The 17,991-nt window shown below is 28.7% G+C and overlaps 1 protein-coding gene across 1 annotated transcript in view; it reads right to left on the bottom strand.

Moving 5' to 3' along the window:
- The window catches only part of LOC107441389 (frizzled-4), a 68,324-nt gene extending 57,450 nt beyond the window's left edge, over positions 1–10,874 (bottom strand). The window contains exon 1 of the mRNA XM_071188457.2: positions 9,023–10,874. Within this exon, the coding sequence (XP_071044558.1) occupies positions 9,121–10,701 (1,581 nt within the window). The 5' untranslated portion in view covers positions 10,702–10,874 and the 3' untranslated portion in view covers positions 9,023–9,120. The remainder of the gene's footprint in view (positions 1–9,022) is intronic.
- Positions 10,875–17,991: the final 7,117 nt, after the last annotated feature.

The following is a 17,991-nucleotide window of genomic DNA, read 5'->3' as shown; positions in this document are numbered from 1 at the left end:
ACTTTGAAATTTACTTAAAAATCAAACCGAAAGACTGGGATGAAAAGCATGTTGAAAATTCATGTAGATTCTGGGAAACCTAAATATTATATTTCGAAAACACTTTTTTTTAATGTTGCTTTACATTATAAACTTCACATTTTTGAACTTGTTTGTATTATATTTGTGGTTCTGAAAAGAAATAGAAAATTTAGGTTCAAAAAAATGAAATTTTGGCTCATGTCAGGGGACCTAATATTTTTCAATGTGGCTAAGAATAAATTTGATAACTAGGTAACACAGTGACAACCTTTAATCAACTTGTAATTCATAATTTTGAAGAAAACTTTTTCGTAAATGTAATGTTAAGAAAACACAAAAAATTCTAATAATTTTTCTTTTCAAAATATTCTTATCAAGAAAAATATTCACATAAATTTTCGGTTTATGAATAAGAAGATCTAAGAGAACTCTAATTACTGTTTATAAACAAGTATAGAAGCAAAATGCAAGAAATGAAATTATTTATTATCCATAACGTAAAAGCATCTCGATTGTTACAGGGTCCTAATATATGCGAGGGGAGAGTCAACCTTCATCTTTGAAAAAGTACCGCGTCATAGAATCGAGTAAAGTGAATTGGAATTACATTTCTGTAGTGGTAGATACACTAGAGTACTCCTCCACCACAATTATAGCTCTCATAGAATTCGATGAATGGATACCACTAGCTGATTCATTGGTGTTTTTGTGAGAAGCCGGGAGAGCTGTATTAGGGTCACCGTACTTTTGAATGCTGATCGTGAGAGCTGTTTTAAGTTCACAGTCAATCCTGTGTTGCCTTTAGCAGTCGAGATGTTGTCATTGCGAGCAGTCAACATTGCGTGTGATCGAGACTAAGTAGCAACAGCGCGAGGTGGATAATGTCACAGTCACATGTAGCTAGTCAACTGTTCAATATGGACCATCCAATTAAGTAGGCGTGTTCATATTGAATTGGGAATTTCTGTCAAGGTAGGCATGTTCACATCGTGTCCGAAGGTCACCAATGTGATAGTAGTTATTGACAATGTCAACCTTCATCTACGAAAAGATACCCCAACATAGTATCGAGTTAAAATGTATTTTATACTAGTGAATTGGAATTACATTTTTGTAGTGGTAGATACACTGCATATGTTTTTCTTTAACACGTTGAATGCCACGCTAATTTTACATGGCTTGCCCATATGGCGAAAATGATTTTCTTAGTATGTATTGCATTAATTTCTTCAAACCATTTTAGTAACGATAATAATATAAAACAATTAAAAACACTAAAAATTTACTCGAATTACGTTTTTCTGATAATCTTGGCTTCGCCGGTCACCGGTGACCCCCATGGCACTACGAACAAACTCGGTGCTGGTCACCGGTGTCCCCCATAGCATTCAACGTGCTAATTTGTGGTAGTTAAAATAATTTTTAATCAAACTTTTTAAAACCAGAGTTATATATTAAAGCATAAAATTGGCTACAACTAGCAAATACCGTTCTCAAAAATCGGCAGGTCTGATATTAAAATCAAATTAAATAAATTAAACATATGGAGAAAATGAAGTAATGCGAATTTAAAAAATATATGAAACAATATATACTAAAAAGATTTCAAGTAAAAATAGAACAGATTTTAAAATATTTAGTTTTAGGAATTTATTTGTTCAGCAGTAACTCATTTACTCAATAAAATTGCTTACTCATATAAAGTAATAAATACTACTAAGGAAGTGAAGTATAAATAAACTTCTGAAAAATATGCAGTACGCATATAGTTTTTTAATTATTATTTGTATATAATGTCACAGCAAAATCTATATTCTTGTCTTTCGATTATTTGAACTATTATGAGTTAACATTTAGATTTTTGTGAATCTTGTAAGTGAACATTTTAGATTTTTATTTTTATTTTATTTAAACTGACATAAAATTTTATTGCTATTTTTAGAAAATATTTGGCTTGATTTCGAGAAATATGACAGTTTAGAGAAATTTCTAATAATAAGTCATGCTAAATATTTTAAAAATACTTGTAAAAATGGAAAAATAAAAAATTACTCCTTCAGTTAGTAGGAGTATAAATCGACACAAGAATCAATTTTCATTTAAATTTAGAGGGAAAAAAAAGGTTAAAAAAATCTAATTTTATGCATTTTTTTCGCAAAATTTCGCGTTCTGTAAAAATCAATAAAGAATTGAAAACACACGAAGAATATAAAGGAATACAGAAAAAATTTATCTAAAGAACTATCAAACTTGCGCAAATTAAAGCAAAATAGGTGTTACATTATCTTTAAAAGCAATTGCGTTTAGACAAAAATATATTTTTCGAAAAGTTTGAAGGTATATAAGGTCTTGAATAACCTCATAAAAACATACATATGTTTAGAATCCTTGTCGAAAACGGAGACAAAATGTCAGGGAGCTGCAAATTAATATCTAAGTAAGGATCAAAATCTCAAATTTATGACAAGTGTCCAAGGCCGGATTTACGTATAAGCTAAATAAGCTGTAGCTTGGGGCCCCGAGATGACAAGGGCCCCCAGATCGTGCTTTCCCCCCTCTTTTTTTAAAGTTTTATTGGGAGCTAGGGCTCTCAGAAGCCCAAAATGCATTTTTTTTTTCTTTTTTACATTGTCGGACATATAAAATATAAATAAATGACTGAATAAAACAAAAAACTTCGGTGTCATTAGTAGGGAACATATTATCTTTCAAGCAATTTGAGTATTAATAAATTATTTATAAATAAATAATTTTTTAGTTTAAAAGGTAAAAAAGTTTTTTTTGTCCCATCATCCGATCATCAGACTATTTAATATCTGTTTCTAAGGATCAGAATTCCCTTTTATTTTACTTTAAAATTGTACAAATGATATATTTAATGCTTTCATGTGATATGCAGCGGTTTTAAATAGCACCTTAAAATATCTAAAAAGAACAGAAATTGTCAGTTCAAAAAAAAATTAACTAATACTTTTGAATAAGAATTTAAATAACTACACACGTTTGTTCTATCTCATTCTATATAGCATTATTTAGAGTAGACAGTTGCGTGTGGGTGTGATGATGACGTAATAAAAGAGGCATACAAAAAAGTTAAAATCCTCAATATTATAAACAATCCTCAATATCCTCAATATAAAAGAGGCTTTATTTTTAAACTCCTCGAAAATGCAGTAAATGAGGCATACAAATTAACTGTCGCAAACAAATTAATATTAAGTAAGAACGAAACAAAAATGATATCGAAATATGCTGAATCACTAATGAGACCGGGATGAAAGACATCGAAACCTATTTGATTGAATAATATAACTAGAAGGTGTTTCTAAAATTCTGAAATTTATCAGGCTCTATTTTTTTTTTCTGTCACAAACTTTATCAGTAATTAAAAATAATAAATTCGTTAGATATTGGTTACTTTTTCGTTGATTAAATGTTAAAAATTAACAGATATTTGTCTTTTAAAGCATTTCATTCTATAATAAGATAATTATTCTACAATTGTAATTATCTAAAACTAATTGCTAATTGATATAAAGCTTTAGTGTGTTCCATTGATATGTTGAATGCTCGTTTTGGCTGGATGCCCGGAACTGATGCTCCTTGACATCCTAGCCACTATACACCATCAAGAGCAGAGCTGATACTTTAAACTCGTATGACATTTATTCTCTCTGATATTTAATAGAGCCTTTAATAAATCCTTAAAAATATAAGCCCAAAATTTACATAAATAATAACATTTTTTTTTTCTTGCACGAAAATTTAACAAATGTACTTAAAATAATTAAAAAGAAAGCAAAAATAATGAAGAAAAATTTTCAATATAAACATCAATTAAATAATATCAGCTTACGAAATGGTCTTTTTATTTTTACAAACAGTATTAATACAATGGCGCTCACCTGCTCCCCTCCCGGGACTGCTGGATTGGATTCAAAATGACAAAGCTACGGAGTTGAATATTAGTAGTCGTAAACTCGAAATTGGGTCGACTGTTCAACGATGGTTATAAAATAAACTAATAAATTTGGCCGGGACAGCCTGGCTGATAGGGCGTTGGACTCGTGTTCGTGAGAATGGGGGTTTGAATCCAGCCGGCAGAAGAATACCCATGTATAAAATGGTAACTGGTGTATGCTAAATCTGTCTGGGTCACGAAGTCCTCCAAGTTCTCATAGCAAATAAATACCTCTGGGTACTAATCTAGCAGTTCCCATGTCTTCTGGATATGGTTCAAAATCACAAGGCAACGGAGTTGAATATTAGTAGTCGTAAACTCGAAATTGGGTCGTCTGTGCAATGACTGTTATAAAACAAACTAATAAATTTGGCCGGGATAGCCTGGTTGATAGGGCGTTGGACTCGTGTTCGTGAGAATGGGAGTTTGAATCCATCCGGCAGAGGAATACCCACGCATAAAATGGTAACTGGTGCATGTTAAATCTGTCGGGGTCACAAATTCCTCCAAGTTCTCATAGCAAATAAATACCCCTGGGTACTAATCTGGCAGTTCCCTTGTCTTCTGGATTGGTTTCAAAATTACAAGGCCACGAAGTTGAATATTAGTAGTCGTAACTCGAAATTGGGTCGGTTGTTCAACGGCGGTTATAAAAAAAAAAAAAAAAAAACTAATAATCAAATTGTATTTTCTTGTTTTCTTTCTAACTCTTTGCATATTTTCTACGCACATTCAAAATTTCATGTTTCTAAGTCTTATACATTTTGTAACGTAAAAAAAAAAAAAACAATTGAGAAAAAAATTCGCGAAAAAATCATTAAAAATTGCAAATAAAATATAATTAAAATGAATCTAAAAATAAGACTGTTAAATATATAGTGGCCCAGCACGCCAAATTTTTACTCCGTGCTTAAAATGTGTTTCTTTTGTAACTTTTTTCCCTCGTTCAAAAAATATGTGCAATAAAAGAAAAGTTCTACATAATAGTCTCGTCACAATTAATATATTTAACAATAAAGCAATATTATCAAATTTTTTAATAATATAATGTTAATACGCAACAATAAAAAAATAATGACAGTTTACTTTAGGTGTATAGAAATGGAATTTAACTTATAAGGGCCCCATCATTTTCAGTAGCTTAGGGCCCCACCAAGCTTAAATCCGGCCCTGCAAGTGTCCAAAACTTGTATGATTGCAGCAGAAGAACAAAGACAACACCCTCAAGTTTCAACTTGTAATCAAGCAGTTTTTAATGTTATGTAGCTTTGTCAGATATCGATAGTGTTATTTCTTCGCAGATCCTCCAATACATAATTTTTGTAAGAGATAATAATAATTATCTCAAAAATAATAAGTATCTCAGATTAACAAATAATTTTTGCATGAGATACTAAAAAGAAAATTAATTAAATATATCTACTGGTGAACATAAATTATTCACGGTTTGTTGAAGAAGTTAATACTTTTCATAAATAGAAAAGAAATTCATATAATAAAAAAGCTTACTAGCACTTTTGACTTTTTATTTATTACTGCATTAGTCAATTATAAAATTTAAATAAATGAGAAATAATGATGATTATGCATCATCATAGCTTACCTTGTTTCCAAAGAGAGATTGACAGAGATAAAATTATTTTATTAATTTTAAAACATTTTATTTATCTAAAAAGCATGTGAAAACAAGTTATAAACAAGAAAACAATTGATTACTTACAAATGCAGCTATATTGTACCAGACCTTAGAATATATTACAAAATACAATAAATAAAAACATACTTCAGATTTTTTTTAAAAAAAAATTCTATTTCAGACCAGTATCAGATTTTATAAATGGAGTTTTTTTTTGATAAACAATATTATAATACTAGTTATAAATGTTGATCCAGATAAAATCTGATTCGTAAATTGTTCAATATTAAAATCTGTTCTGATAATATATAGTTTGTTTACTAATAAATATAAGGCACATCGTAAATTGAGTAAATGCTTAAGTACACATTTAAAAAATAAAGCTATATTACAAATATAAACCAGTGCAAATAAAATAACTATACACTTTATACATAAAAATAATGATTCACGTGTACTGATGATTTTTCTAAGTTCGAATCATTATAACAATTGATTCACTAGTATGCAGTGGCGTACATAGACTTAGGTGTGCCCACCTGCAAGATTTATAAATGCGGGGTATCTTAGACTTTTAAGATTTTTTTTCAGCAAAATTATAATATGAAACAAAAACACTATGAAGATACATTTGGGTACTTATAATCATTCACTTTATTTTAATTTATATTAATTTCTATATTTTAATTTCTATATTTTAATTTCTATATTTTAATTTCTTTATTTTAATTTCAGTTATTTTAATTTTAATTTATAAGGAATTAATAATTGCGATGGAAAGGAATAATTTAGAAAAGTACTAAATAGGAACATAGTATACACTTACCTATATACCACATTAAAAGGAAATTCATCATAATAATATAAGAAAATAACTCACTATCTTACAATAATTATATTCTAAGTTTAGTAAAGGATTATTATTATTTATAAAGTGAATTTAAAAAAATATTTTATTAAGGAAAAAATTAATATTGTGATTGAAATAGTTGGGGAAACAACCCTTCCTTGAATGAAGGGCTGCATGCCCAAGTTGAGGCAATTATGATACTTTCAAAAATATCAGTGCTTGAGGCACAATTCTATTTATCAATCAACTTAGTAAAATATTTGCAGGAAATTAAATTCTTTAAATAATTATAATTATTTTTTTATTACCTGAATTCTTTTTTTTTCTTCTCTTAATTAGTCAACTTAGTAATATATCTGCATAAAATCAAATTCTTTTAAATGCTGAAATTCATTAAAAAAATCTATATATTTTCTTCTTATCGAAGAGCAGATTTGTCGGAAAAAATATAAAGATGGGGAAGGGGAAGTGATAGTTTTTTATCATATATCAGAACACAAAAGTTTATTTTAAAATAAATTAACAAAAATGTTTTTGAATGAAAGTAAACAATAAAAAATAAATAAATATTTTATTAAGTAACATAAATGCAAAATAAATATTTTAATTAAAAAAATTGCATAGGGTCTACAATTTAAAATAAAGCAAAAGCATTATAGCTCTAAATAAGAGTCATTATTCAGTTGGGATTCAATTCAGTATATTTTTAGCTTTAGAACATTTATATTTAGTGAATTATAAGAGATTTCATAAATGTTAAATCTTAAAATGGTTTTTCAAGCACTTTAAGCCACAAAAAAATTAGATAAAATTCAAAAACAGTAAACAGTTTTTAAAAAAAAACTCATGCTCGTATTTCGCTTATTACAAAAATACAATATGAAACAAAAACACTATTGAGATACATACATTTGGGTACTTATAATCATTCATTTTATTTTAATTTATATTAATTTATCTATTTTAATTTGTATATTTTAATATCAATTATTTTAATTTATAAAGAATTAATAATTGTGATGGAATGGCATTATTTAAAAAAGTACTAAATAGGATTCAATTCAGTATATTTTTAGCTTTAGAACATTTATATTTCATGAATTATAAGAGATTTCATAAATGTTAAATCTTAAAATGGTTTTTCAAGCACTTTAAGTCACAAAAAGATTAAATAAAGTTCAAAAACAGTAAACAGTTCTTAAAAAAAAACTCATGCTCGTATTTCGCTTATTACAAAAATACAATATGAAACAAAAACACTGTGGAAATACATATATTTGGGTACTTATAATCATTCATTTTATTTTAATTTATATTAATTTATGTATTTTAATTTGCATATTTTAATATAAATTATTTTAATTTATAAGGAATTAATAATTGCGATGGAAAGGCGTTATTTAGAAAAGTACTAAATAGGATTCAATTCAGTATATTTTTAGCTTTAGAACATTTATATTTCGTGAATTATAAGAGATTTCATCATAAATGTTAAATCTTAAAATGGTTTTTTAAGCACGAAAAATTAGAAAAAGTTCAAAAGAGGTAAACAGTTTTTAAAAAAAACTCATGTTCGTATTTCACGTGTTATAAAAATATTGAGAATGATAAAAAAAGAAAGAAAGAAAGAACTAGTAACAACTTAAAAAAAATAAATAAATAAAAAAACGATTGAGAAACAACAACAAATTCGAAAATTGCTAGTTGTTTTAATGCTGGATTAAAAATATCTGGATTTTCGAAATCTAACAATAACTATAAAAAGAACAATAATAAAAACTCTTAGATTTGCGATGAAATTGGCACAAATAAAGCGCACATTGAAATGCGCGATTCGAGTGTCGTATCAATTTATGTTAAAAATATCAGGACTTACTTAAACATGTGGAAATGTGTAGCAATAAGTAATGAAAAACAATAGAAAAAAAATACTTAGAGAAACGATATGATACTTAGAAAAATGAGTAAAAGTCAGAACTTAGTTACGAGTTGAACTTAGATAAACATACTTAGAGAAACGAGAAAGAAATAGTACCGATAGAAAATGAGTACTGAGAGAAAGAGAGTATTAAGAAAATAGTAGGATAATGGTGACATAAATGAAGCACGTCGAATAAAAAAGTTATTTCTTTTTTGTTTCAAAAGTGATAATTAAAATTGAAAATTCAACCATCATAATTTTGTGGAATTAAATATATTAGAATTTTTGAAGCTTTAGAAATTCGAAGCGATAACCACCAAAAAAAGGGATCGAAAAACTACATTTAGATTTTGTGCGTTACAAGCTTAAATGCGTAATTCATAATTTTTGATATTTTTTATCTTCCAAAAAATTACAATAGTTTTTTTTAAAATCATGTTTCGGTTCTGCAGCCGGCAGCATCTTAAAAGCAAATTGTGCACCCCTATCATAGTGTATTATTTCTGGATCATGCGCACTCAAACCTCGTGCGCCCCCCGCACCGCGGGGGTTGCAGGAGTGTTATTTACGCCACTGCCAGTATGAACATAAACAGAGTTGTATTGTCAAATTGTATAAAATCACAGTACTTACACGAGCTTTGGCGTGAACATTGTGGAATAAAATTTCATTCTCAGATCACGAGAATAAATAAAAATGTCCCCCCAAATGATCACTAATGACACACTTCTTTAGACAATTGTCATTTTTTGCTGAGGACCCAGCAATACTTGGTGATTACATACTCTCTGGTTACGAGAGCTCAATTTGGGTCTCCTCAGCTGCGGAGATCTAGAAGTGTATAACCATACACCAGTAGTAATGCCAACAACCAAGGACATGAATATTTTAAGTGTGAATAGTTCTACATTAGGACGAGAAGTAGAATCATGAGCCAGCCATTCATCCTTTTTTGTAAACTCGTAGAAGTTGGTGACGAGCATGCAAATTGCTGGAACTGTGTACAAAACTGCGAAGATTCCAACTCGAACCATTAATGTTTCCCACTTCTCGTCCATGCTACTGACTTTTGTTCGGTAGCTTTTGTTCTTGATGATGGCCAACATTCCAGCAACTAGAAAGATAACACCAACTGCTAAATAAGTGAAAGAAGGCACAATAACGAAGCGCACTAAAAATTGTCGATCCTGATTGCCCACATAGCAAATGCCAGTTAATTCATCAGCATCTACTCCATTCATTACTAAAATTGCGATGGTTTTGACAGCAGGGACGAACCAGGCAAAGAGATGGAAATAAGTACTGAAACGTTCCATATTCCAGCCAAGACCAGCACTCAAAAACCAGTTGAGACACAAAATCATCCACCAAATCGAGCTAGCCATTCCAAAATAATACAATAGAGTGAAAACAAGTGTGCAATTAATGTTATAAAGACCACCATGAACAAGGAGAGATTCATTGAAGTGAGAGTTCCAATAACAGGCAGTTTGCTCTCTTCCAGCTATTAGTCGGATTAAATAGCCGAAACTGCAAAGGAAATAACACCAACTGATTAAAATTATAATCTTTTCAGGAAATCTGAATCGATCAGTATTCATGAAAAACATAATCAAAGTAAACATAGTTGACAAGAAGCAGATGCCAGTCCATACGGCCACCCACACTTGAGCAAATTCCTTGTTTTCTTTTGAATAGAGAATGTTAGATCGGCAAGATGCTACACAATGTTTTGTAATGTTTATATAATAAAACTGATCATGTGAACGCAAATGTCTACAGCTGTTGACAAGATTCTGTCTAGGATGGCTAATACCAGGTCCTTTTTGATGTCGTAAAGGACGTCTATCACGGTAAGGTTTTTGTTCTTCATGTTGTGGCCCTTCCATGCACATATGTTTCTCATTATTTACGGGTGGGAATTGGCTACAGTTCAAAGCTACTGGCCATTGAAAACCAAACTCTAAAAGCACCGGCTCACAACGTTCTTGCACTGATTCGCAAAGACTTCTGCATGGACCAATAGGTTGAGGAACTTTATCAGTACACATGGGTACATATACTGAACAAAGAAAAAATGAAAGCCTCGAAGAACATCCATATTGAATCAGAGGCATGAAAGTCTGGATTTGCAATTGCGCGTCGTGTTGCATATCGTGGCCAACAAAGTTCGGCATTCCTGTCACATTATATCCAATATTTTTGCAACTGTCAATTCGTATAGGTTCGCATGTTCGAGTTACTTCCATTTCGTAAGAAGAACTCCATGCTAAAGAAAAATGAAATAATGCAAAAAGTAAAGGAAGAATCATGATGAGATAAAATGAACTGATCAGATAAATATCGAATTCATTACTAAGGGGAAAGAGCAAACTCTTTTAGAGAAGATTCCACGCTGACTGTAACCGCGTGGATTAACAACAAACATTTATCTTCTCGTTGAGTAAACATTCACGTTGAGCTACCGCTGCTTCTCAGGGTTACTACATTTTTCAAATGGTGTGAATGAGTATGGCGCCAACAATGCCAAATTTTCGGTTTTCAGTTCTTCGTTCCGTTTCCCTGTTTTTCAAGATGAAGAGCGGATTTTTTAAAGCAGAAGAGGCGGAATCACCTATCTCGCTAAAAGAGAGTTCATTCATGTATTGAAAAAAGTTTCTTTGGATTAATATATTGAAGAAATTATTAATGCATTTAAGTTGAGAGCGTCCTAATATATTGAATAGTTTTGTTTCATAAATATATTGAAAAAATAACTAATAAAGTTAAATTGAGAGTCTTAATGTTTTTTTAGAAAAAAATTATTGTGTTGATAAATTGTTAATTTAGTTAAATCGAGAGTGAATTAATGCGTTTAAAAATGTCTCGTAGCATTAATATAGTGCAGATATTATTAATATATTTAAATTTTATAGAAAACATTTTCATTTCATTAATATATTATTAAATAAAAGAAATATTTAAACTGAGAACATTACTATATTGAACAAAGTTTCGTTGTATTAATTTATTGATGAAATTATTAATATATTTAAATTAAGAGTACATTCATTCATCGAAAAAAATCGTTCATACTCTATAAATAAAATTTGTGAACATTTTTTAATTTTATGAAACATGGGACTATTTTTTTTTTTTTTTTTTAATTGATAAGAAATTTTTGAGAAAGTTTCATAGATTTTTTGGCTTTATTTTAAATGTACAAAATTTCAAAGAAATTTCTATTGATAAATCCTACGAAATTCTATAAAAAAATGCAAAAATCCGAAAATTGAAAAAAATATTTCGCGCGTCTTTCAAGTCAGCAGAAAATCTTATCAAGAGACAGGAATTAAAGCGACTCAACAATCAGTTTTTAAGAAACAATGTCTGAGAATGGATTCACTTCTGATGCGCTTCCATGCACTCAAATCAAACAAAAGTGTCTTATTATTTTCAAAACAATCCTTATCACTTTTTTAAATCATTTTGTGAACCTTCTGTTAAACATTCAAAATGTCAATAAGACATTGAGACTCGCCAAGCAAAATCAATATTTTACAGTTACAAAAATTTTACGTTTGTGCACATTAATGAATTTTTGAGCGCAAGTTTCGTTGTTTTAATACATTGGAGAAATCCTTAATATATTTAAATTAGCAGTGTATTAATTTATTGAAAAAAATTATTCATGTTGGTTAAATCAATGTAAAAATAAGTTTTTAAGAAGATTGGGTAGACTTTTTTTAAATTTTATTTATTTATTTTACTTTTAAAAATTAATCTGCGTTAAGAGACCTCACTTACCTATCTTGATTTTTAAGAATACTTAATTTTCGTTATCTCCATCTATTATTTTGCACTTAACAAACTTTTGATGTATTCGGTAGCATAATACTTTTCAAAGAAGGTGGGCAAAAAATGGTTACTTTATTGGATTAGGAAAAATAGTGTTGATAATTTTTAGAATTTCTATGATCTTCAAAGCAATCGAAATTTGTGATTTATGATTTCTGAATCAGGCATTTAAGATTACACGTTAGTTAGTTTTCAGACATTTTAAAATTTAATTTTATTACAGTTTAAACTGTTGAAAACTGATTTCAATGATGGCAAAAAATACTTATAACGTAAATTGCACAAAAGACAAGGATATTTATCGAAAATTTAAAAAAGAAATCAGAAAATTTTTAACTGCCTTCAAAAAATAGATTATTGCAAAACTGTTAGAAAAAATTAAAAGATAATCTAAAAGTAATTTTTCTCTCAAATTCTGATATTTTAAATGTCTCAAAGATACTGTTGAACATCATCAGTTTTTTTGCGAACGATTAAAAATGATTAAAAGTATGACTTTTCAGCCTCTTAAAAAAAAAAGCCTTTCTTCTTTAATTCAAAACACAGTAAAACCTCATTAATCCGAAGTAATTGATTCCGATAATCAAAATTTTAGATTTTCTGATGTTACCGTTGTATTGGGTTGCAGCGAAATTTCGGAGATATTTTTAAAGTATTTTATTCAGTTAGCGTCAATCATATTGAACTCAGGGCCTGATTATCGCCTAGGCCCAATAGGCACGGGCCTAGGGCCCACACTTTCTGGGGGCCTCAAAAATTAGTAAAAAATACTTTTTCTAATTTTTGAGACACACAATATTACTTTTATTTAAAAAAAAATACTGAAAGTAACAGTTTATCTGAAAAAAGGCATTTTTATTTCAAATTTTCTTCATATTGTGATAAACCAAACTCGTATAAACATTGCACTAATCAAATTCGAGCTGAGCGAGTACAATTTTAATTGGTGCAATTTTTACTCCAACGGCTTGCAATGCAAATGCATATTTGCAAAGTCTCTTATACATAATTAGTGTCAACAAGAACTAAAAGCTTATTCTTAACAATTATGTAAATTTGTAGATGGAAGGCTACAATCTTTAAAACAATTCAGCAAATCAGTAGATTTTAGCAAAATCACGATTTTAATTGTTTGTGGTCACCAAACTATTTTTATTTTCATACAACATCGTTTTGTTGTCTTATATTTTGCTTTAATATTTAGATGCGCAAACTTTATCTTAGAAATATAATCGTCAATTGTCTCCTTTCAAATTTTTTTGGAATGTTTCTCTTGAATCATGCAGTTCAATAGATTATTTTTATTGTTTGGACTACTCTTCAGAAATTTAATTTCAAATTATTCTGTTAGGGGCCCGGAAAATTTTGTGGGCCTTGGGCCTAAATTTGTCTTGATCGATCCCTGATTGAACTTCGAAAAAACTGTTAAGGCTGTAAGTATATATTTTCTATGATCTACTCAACGAATAATGTAATTTAATTTTTTATTCAAATATTATAAAAATAATTAATATACATTTCATTTGAAGAAAGCAACTTTTAATATTTTTTCATTAGTATATCTCTTGTTATACTATATTCTCTCAAAGAATCAATTTTGTGGGAAAAAAAAGTTTCATTTTAATGCAATTAGGAATGAAAAGAAGTGTGAAAAGAAGTAACTTCAAATTATGAATAATAATTTTTTTTAAAAAATAATAATATTTAAAATTTAATTACAATTATTTTAAATCCATTTTTTCTATTTTTTTATGTATATAAAATAAAACTATGAATTATTCTCTTTCAAATACCTTTTGGATTTTGTTTCTACGTCAAGTTAGAATAATTAATATATATATATATATATATATATATATATATATATATATATATATATATATATATATATATTAGTTATTAAATTGATAACTGTGTCTTTTTTATCTTTTTCTCAAAACTAATTTTTCGTTTATTTTCCCTTATTCTAAATGCACTATATTAAGTTGAATTTTTATGAGTATTAATGAGGCAAGAATAATGAAAAAAATAAAAAAATTTTGCAAATTTATGTGATTTTGAAAGAAGATCAATTTTTCATCATTTTTTTACCAAATTAAAAAAATTTTTTTCGTCATAATTTTTTGTATTAATATTGTGTTTCAGCATATAATACACGCAATCTAAATTAAAAATTTCAAAATTTTGTCTACTGGTACCTTAAAAGAAACTCTTTTTTTTTTTTCCTTGTGCAATTTTTCCGAGCTATTTTTTTCTTTTACCTATGTATTAGGTCACGGTGCTAAATTTAAAGGAAATTTTTTTCCCCTTAGTTTCTTGACAGAAAGCACAAATAAAATATTTCTCATCATCAATAGTCACGAAATTTGACCTTGACTTCTCATCCTTTATGCAGTTCTTTAGGAATCATCCATCACATTGCAACTAGAGAAACCCGTGACAGTTGGTACAGTAAATGGTTAAGGATGGGGGTGGTCCTTCTAAGATAACTTGAAAGAAAAGTTGGCATTTGATACATAAAGGTGAAATCGGTCAACCATAACAAAGGCGTGGTTTATCCACTCTAAAAATCACCCACTTGAACTTCCTCGAATTATTATTGAAGGAAATCAGAAACAGTGTGACAATTGACTCCAAATTCAGCTGACAAAAAATAAATATTCTTTCAATGATTGATATTTAATTTTAACAAAGAAATTGTTAAATGTTGTTTGTGCTCTACCATATCTTTCTAAACATGTAAAATATAAGATCTTTTTCCAATTAGAATCGAAGAAAGGATAGCGTATGGTATTTTAAAATTTCGAAAGATTTTTTCTTATTTTGATCAAAATTTTATCAATACAATTCTGAAAATCAGTTTTTTCTGGAACGTAGTATGTATTTGAAAGGAAAAAAAGAACGTGTCAAGAAAAAGAAGAAGAAAAAGCATCGGAAAAAGAGCACCGGTAAAAGCATCTTATTAGTAAGTTAATGAATTTAACAATCCGGTCTATGGAGCCAGATTTTAATGAAATAAAATATTTGTTCGAGTAAAATTAGATAGTTTTAAGAACAATTATTAAGATAAGGATACGTTTAAACTCACTTCATAGTATTCTTCAAGGACTCTTGAGCAATTCTAAAATTGTTCGAAATTTTAATTATTAGACTTATTCTATTGTGATATAATAATATACAAATAATACTTTTTCAATAAAAATTGTATTAAATTGAAATATTGGTACTTTACCATTTTGCCGGCTTAAGTAATTTTACGCTATATTATCGATTTATTTAAAAAAAAAATATGGTCTCTTAATCAAAAAAAGGAAAGAATGAATTTACTTGCCCTCAGTATGTTTGCAATGGCAACTGAGCCGGCGAAATGGAAAATTACCGAAATATTTTATTATTTATTTTAATGCTTTTAACTAATCAAATGATTGTGTCCCTGAGAGACTATTGTTAATTCATACATTATTACAGCCGTGTAGGATCAGAGGATAGAGCATTCGCCTTCCAATGAGGTGACTGAGTTCGAAACCCAGCGATGGCTTTTCGATACGAATTTCACACCCGGGTCGCACCGACCACAGTGCTGGCGAGAAATATCTTCAGTGGTTGACGGATCATGGATTAGAGCCCGTCAGGCTAACCGTGGGAAGTGTTAGTTTTTTTCCTCCATGTAACGAAAATGCTGGTTAGTTCCATCGAAAAGTCCTCCACCAAGGCAAAATTTCACCCAATACTTGATCCATGAGTTCCCATGTCTTCTGGAGTGTGTTCAAAATTACAAGGCTACGTAGTTAAAAAAGATTAGTTGTCGTAAGCCCAAATTTCGGTCGGTTATTCAACGACGGTTATAAAATGAAATAAAATAGATACATTATTTATAATAATATGCATTATAAAATTGCTTGAAAAATACAGTATTAAAAACTCCTTCCATCCAGCTTCAAATTAAATTTTGCATATTAATCAATTATTTAAAAAATATCTATTTACCTTCGGTAAGTATGACCATATTCTGCGAACACGTTAAATATGACCGAAGGAGGCTAGGGGCTCTAGGAGGTTTTGATATGACTATATTCTGGCTACAATACTTTTTTTTTTCTCAGTGTATGTTTATTCTGAGGAAGAACGTTTTTGTGTCTGATTTCGTCAACGTTTTTGTGTTTGCTTGAACCTTTTTGCGTCTAATTTCATCAACGTTTTATGTTTTCTTAAACGTTTTTCTGTTTGATCTTCAGTAGAAATTAATTAGCATGTTAAAAATAAGGCTCTCGAACCATTAAATTGATTTCTAGTACAAGAAAATCCATTGATTTTTTTTATTATTATGCTCATTGTCTGTGTTTAGATTGATAAAAACTTTCTGTTTATACTAACCAATGTTGATTAAACTCAAAAATTCTCTTAACGCGAAAAAAAAGATATTTTTTTAAAAACTGACTAAGGACTAAAATTAAAAATACTGATTGTGATACAACCGTAAAGAAGTAAAAAGTGATATTCTATTTATTTGAAAAATTGCATATTGTTGAAAGTCTGGTTGTACTAGCACATAATTTGGTTACAAATTATAAGCTTTTAAATAAAGCAGACTTACAACGAAGTCTCTCTACAGCGAATTGCTACCTATAACAAACTTTTCATCAAAACATAAAATAACATTTAAAATATGTTACAAAATAGTTATTGCCCTATAACGAATTTTTGAGACGTTTATATATTTGATTTCATTATTTTAGAAGAAAGGTGCAATTTCAGTGCAATAAATTAGCTCCCGTTTTACATATAACAAAAGAACTCTATATATGAAAAGACTAATTTCCTTTATAATATGTATTTATATAATATATGTTATTATTTTTTTTAATCAAATGTTATAATTATATACTTTTGAACATCGATTGAAAACCTTAGTAACATTTGTAGAGCTTAGTGGAAGAAGCAGGTAAATATTTATCAAAATAACATATACTGATCGCAACATGGTGTACTTAATGTAACAAAATTGTTTTTTCTTTCACATTCATTTTAACCTAACTAATCCACTTTAGTATGATTTTTATTTCAAATTAGGAAGTGGTAAATAAAATAGAATGAATAGCCTTCTAATAAATCTATAATAAAATAGTTCTGATGCATAATAAAATAATAATAAAATTTAAAAAAGGACTGGTTACTTAGTAAAATCGCAACTTTTTCTGCTGAGTCGCCACGTGACAAGGGATTATTTTCAGGTCTGGTTTACACTATATTTTAAGTTGTAAACCCATTAGTTTTTCATTATTTATTAAATAATGAAAATAATTTCAATAAATTAATATGTGGAAAGCAAAATATCCATTTAACTTTTCCTTTTTTTTTGATCGAATTTTTTAAACCAATGTTAATGGTCTGTTGAAGTAAATATGAGCTAATTAATTAATGCTAACTTTTAAAAACGATGCAAAATCAGACACAAAAATGTTTTTTCTCCGAATAAACATATTTTTTCCCGACAGATTTGAATTTTTCAAAATCACAATAGTGGGAATAACAGCGATTTCCAAAAAAGGTACCAATGGGTACGATAGCCGTCGAAAATGAGGACGCTTTCATGTTAATTTTCCTTATTGAGTATTTCAATCTATATAAGAAACTTTTTGAACTCAGTGACAAAAATTATTTAACCTGAGATCTGAGTAATGTAATTTCAAGGAATTAATTTTTTTCCTTTTTTTAAATTATTTATTTATGAAGAACAATACGGCCGATACCACTCAAATTTTATA

The sequence above is a fragment of the Parasteatoda tepidariorum genome, chromosome 12, assembly GCF_982258835.1.
Source record: "Parasteatoda tepidariorum strain Cologne lab strain chromosome 12, Ptep-v5.0, whole genome shotgun sequence".
In the NCBI taxonomy this organism is placed as follows: domain Eukaryota; kingdom Metazoa; phylum Arthropoda; class Arachnida; order Araneae; family Theridiidae; genus Parasteatoda; species Parasteatoda tepidariorum.
Note: the sequence above shows the minus strand (reverse complement) of the source record. Positions and strands in the feature narration are given on the sequence as shown.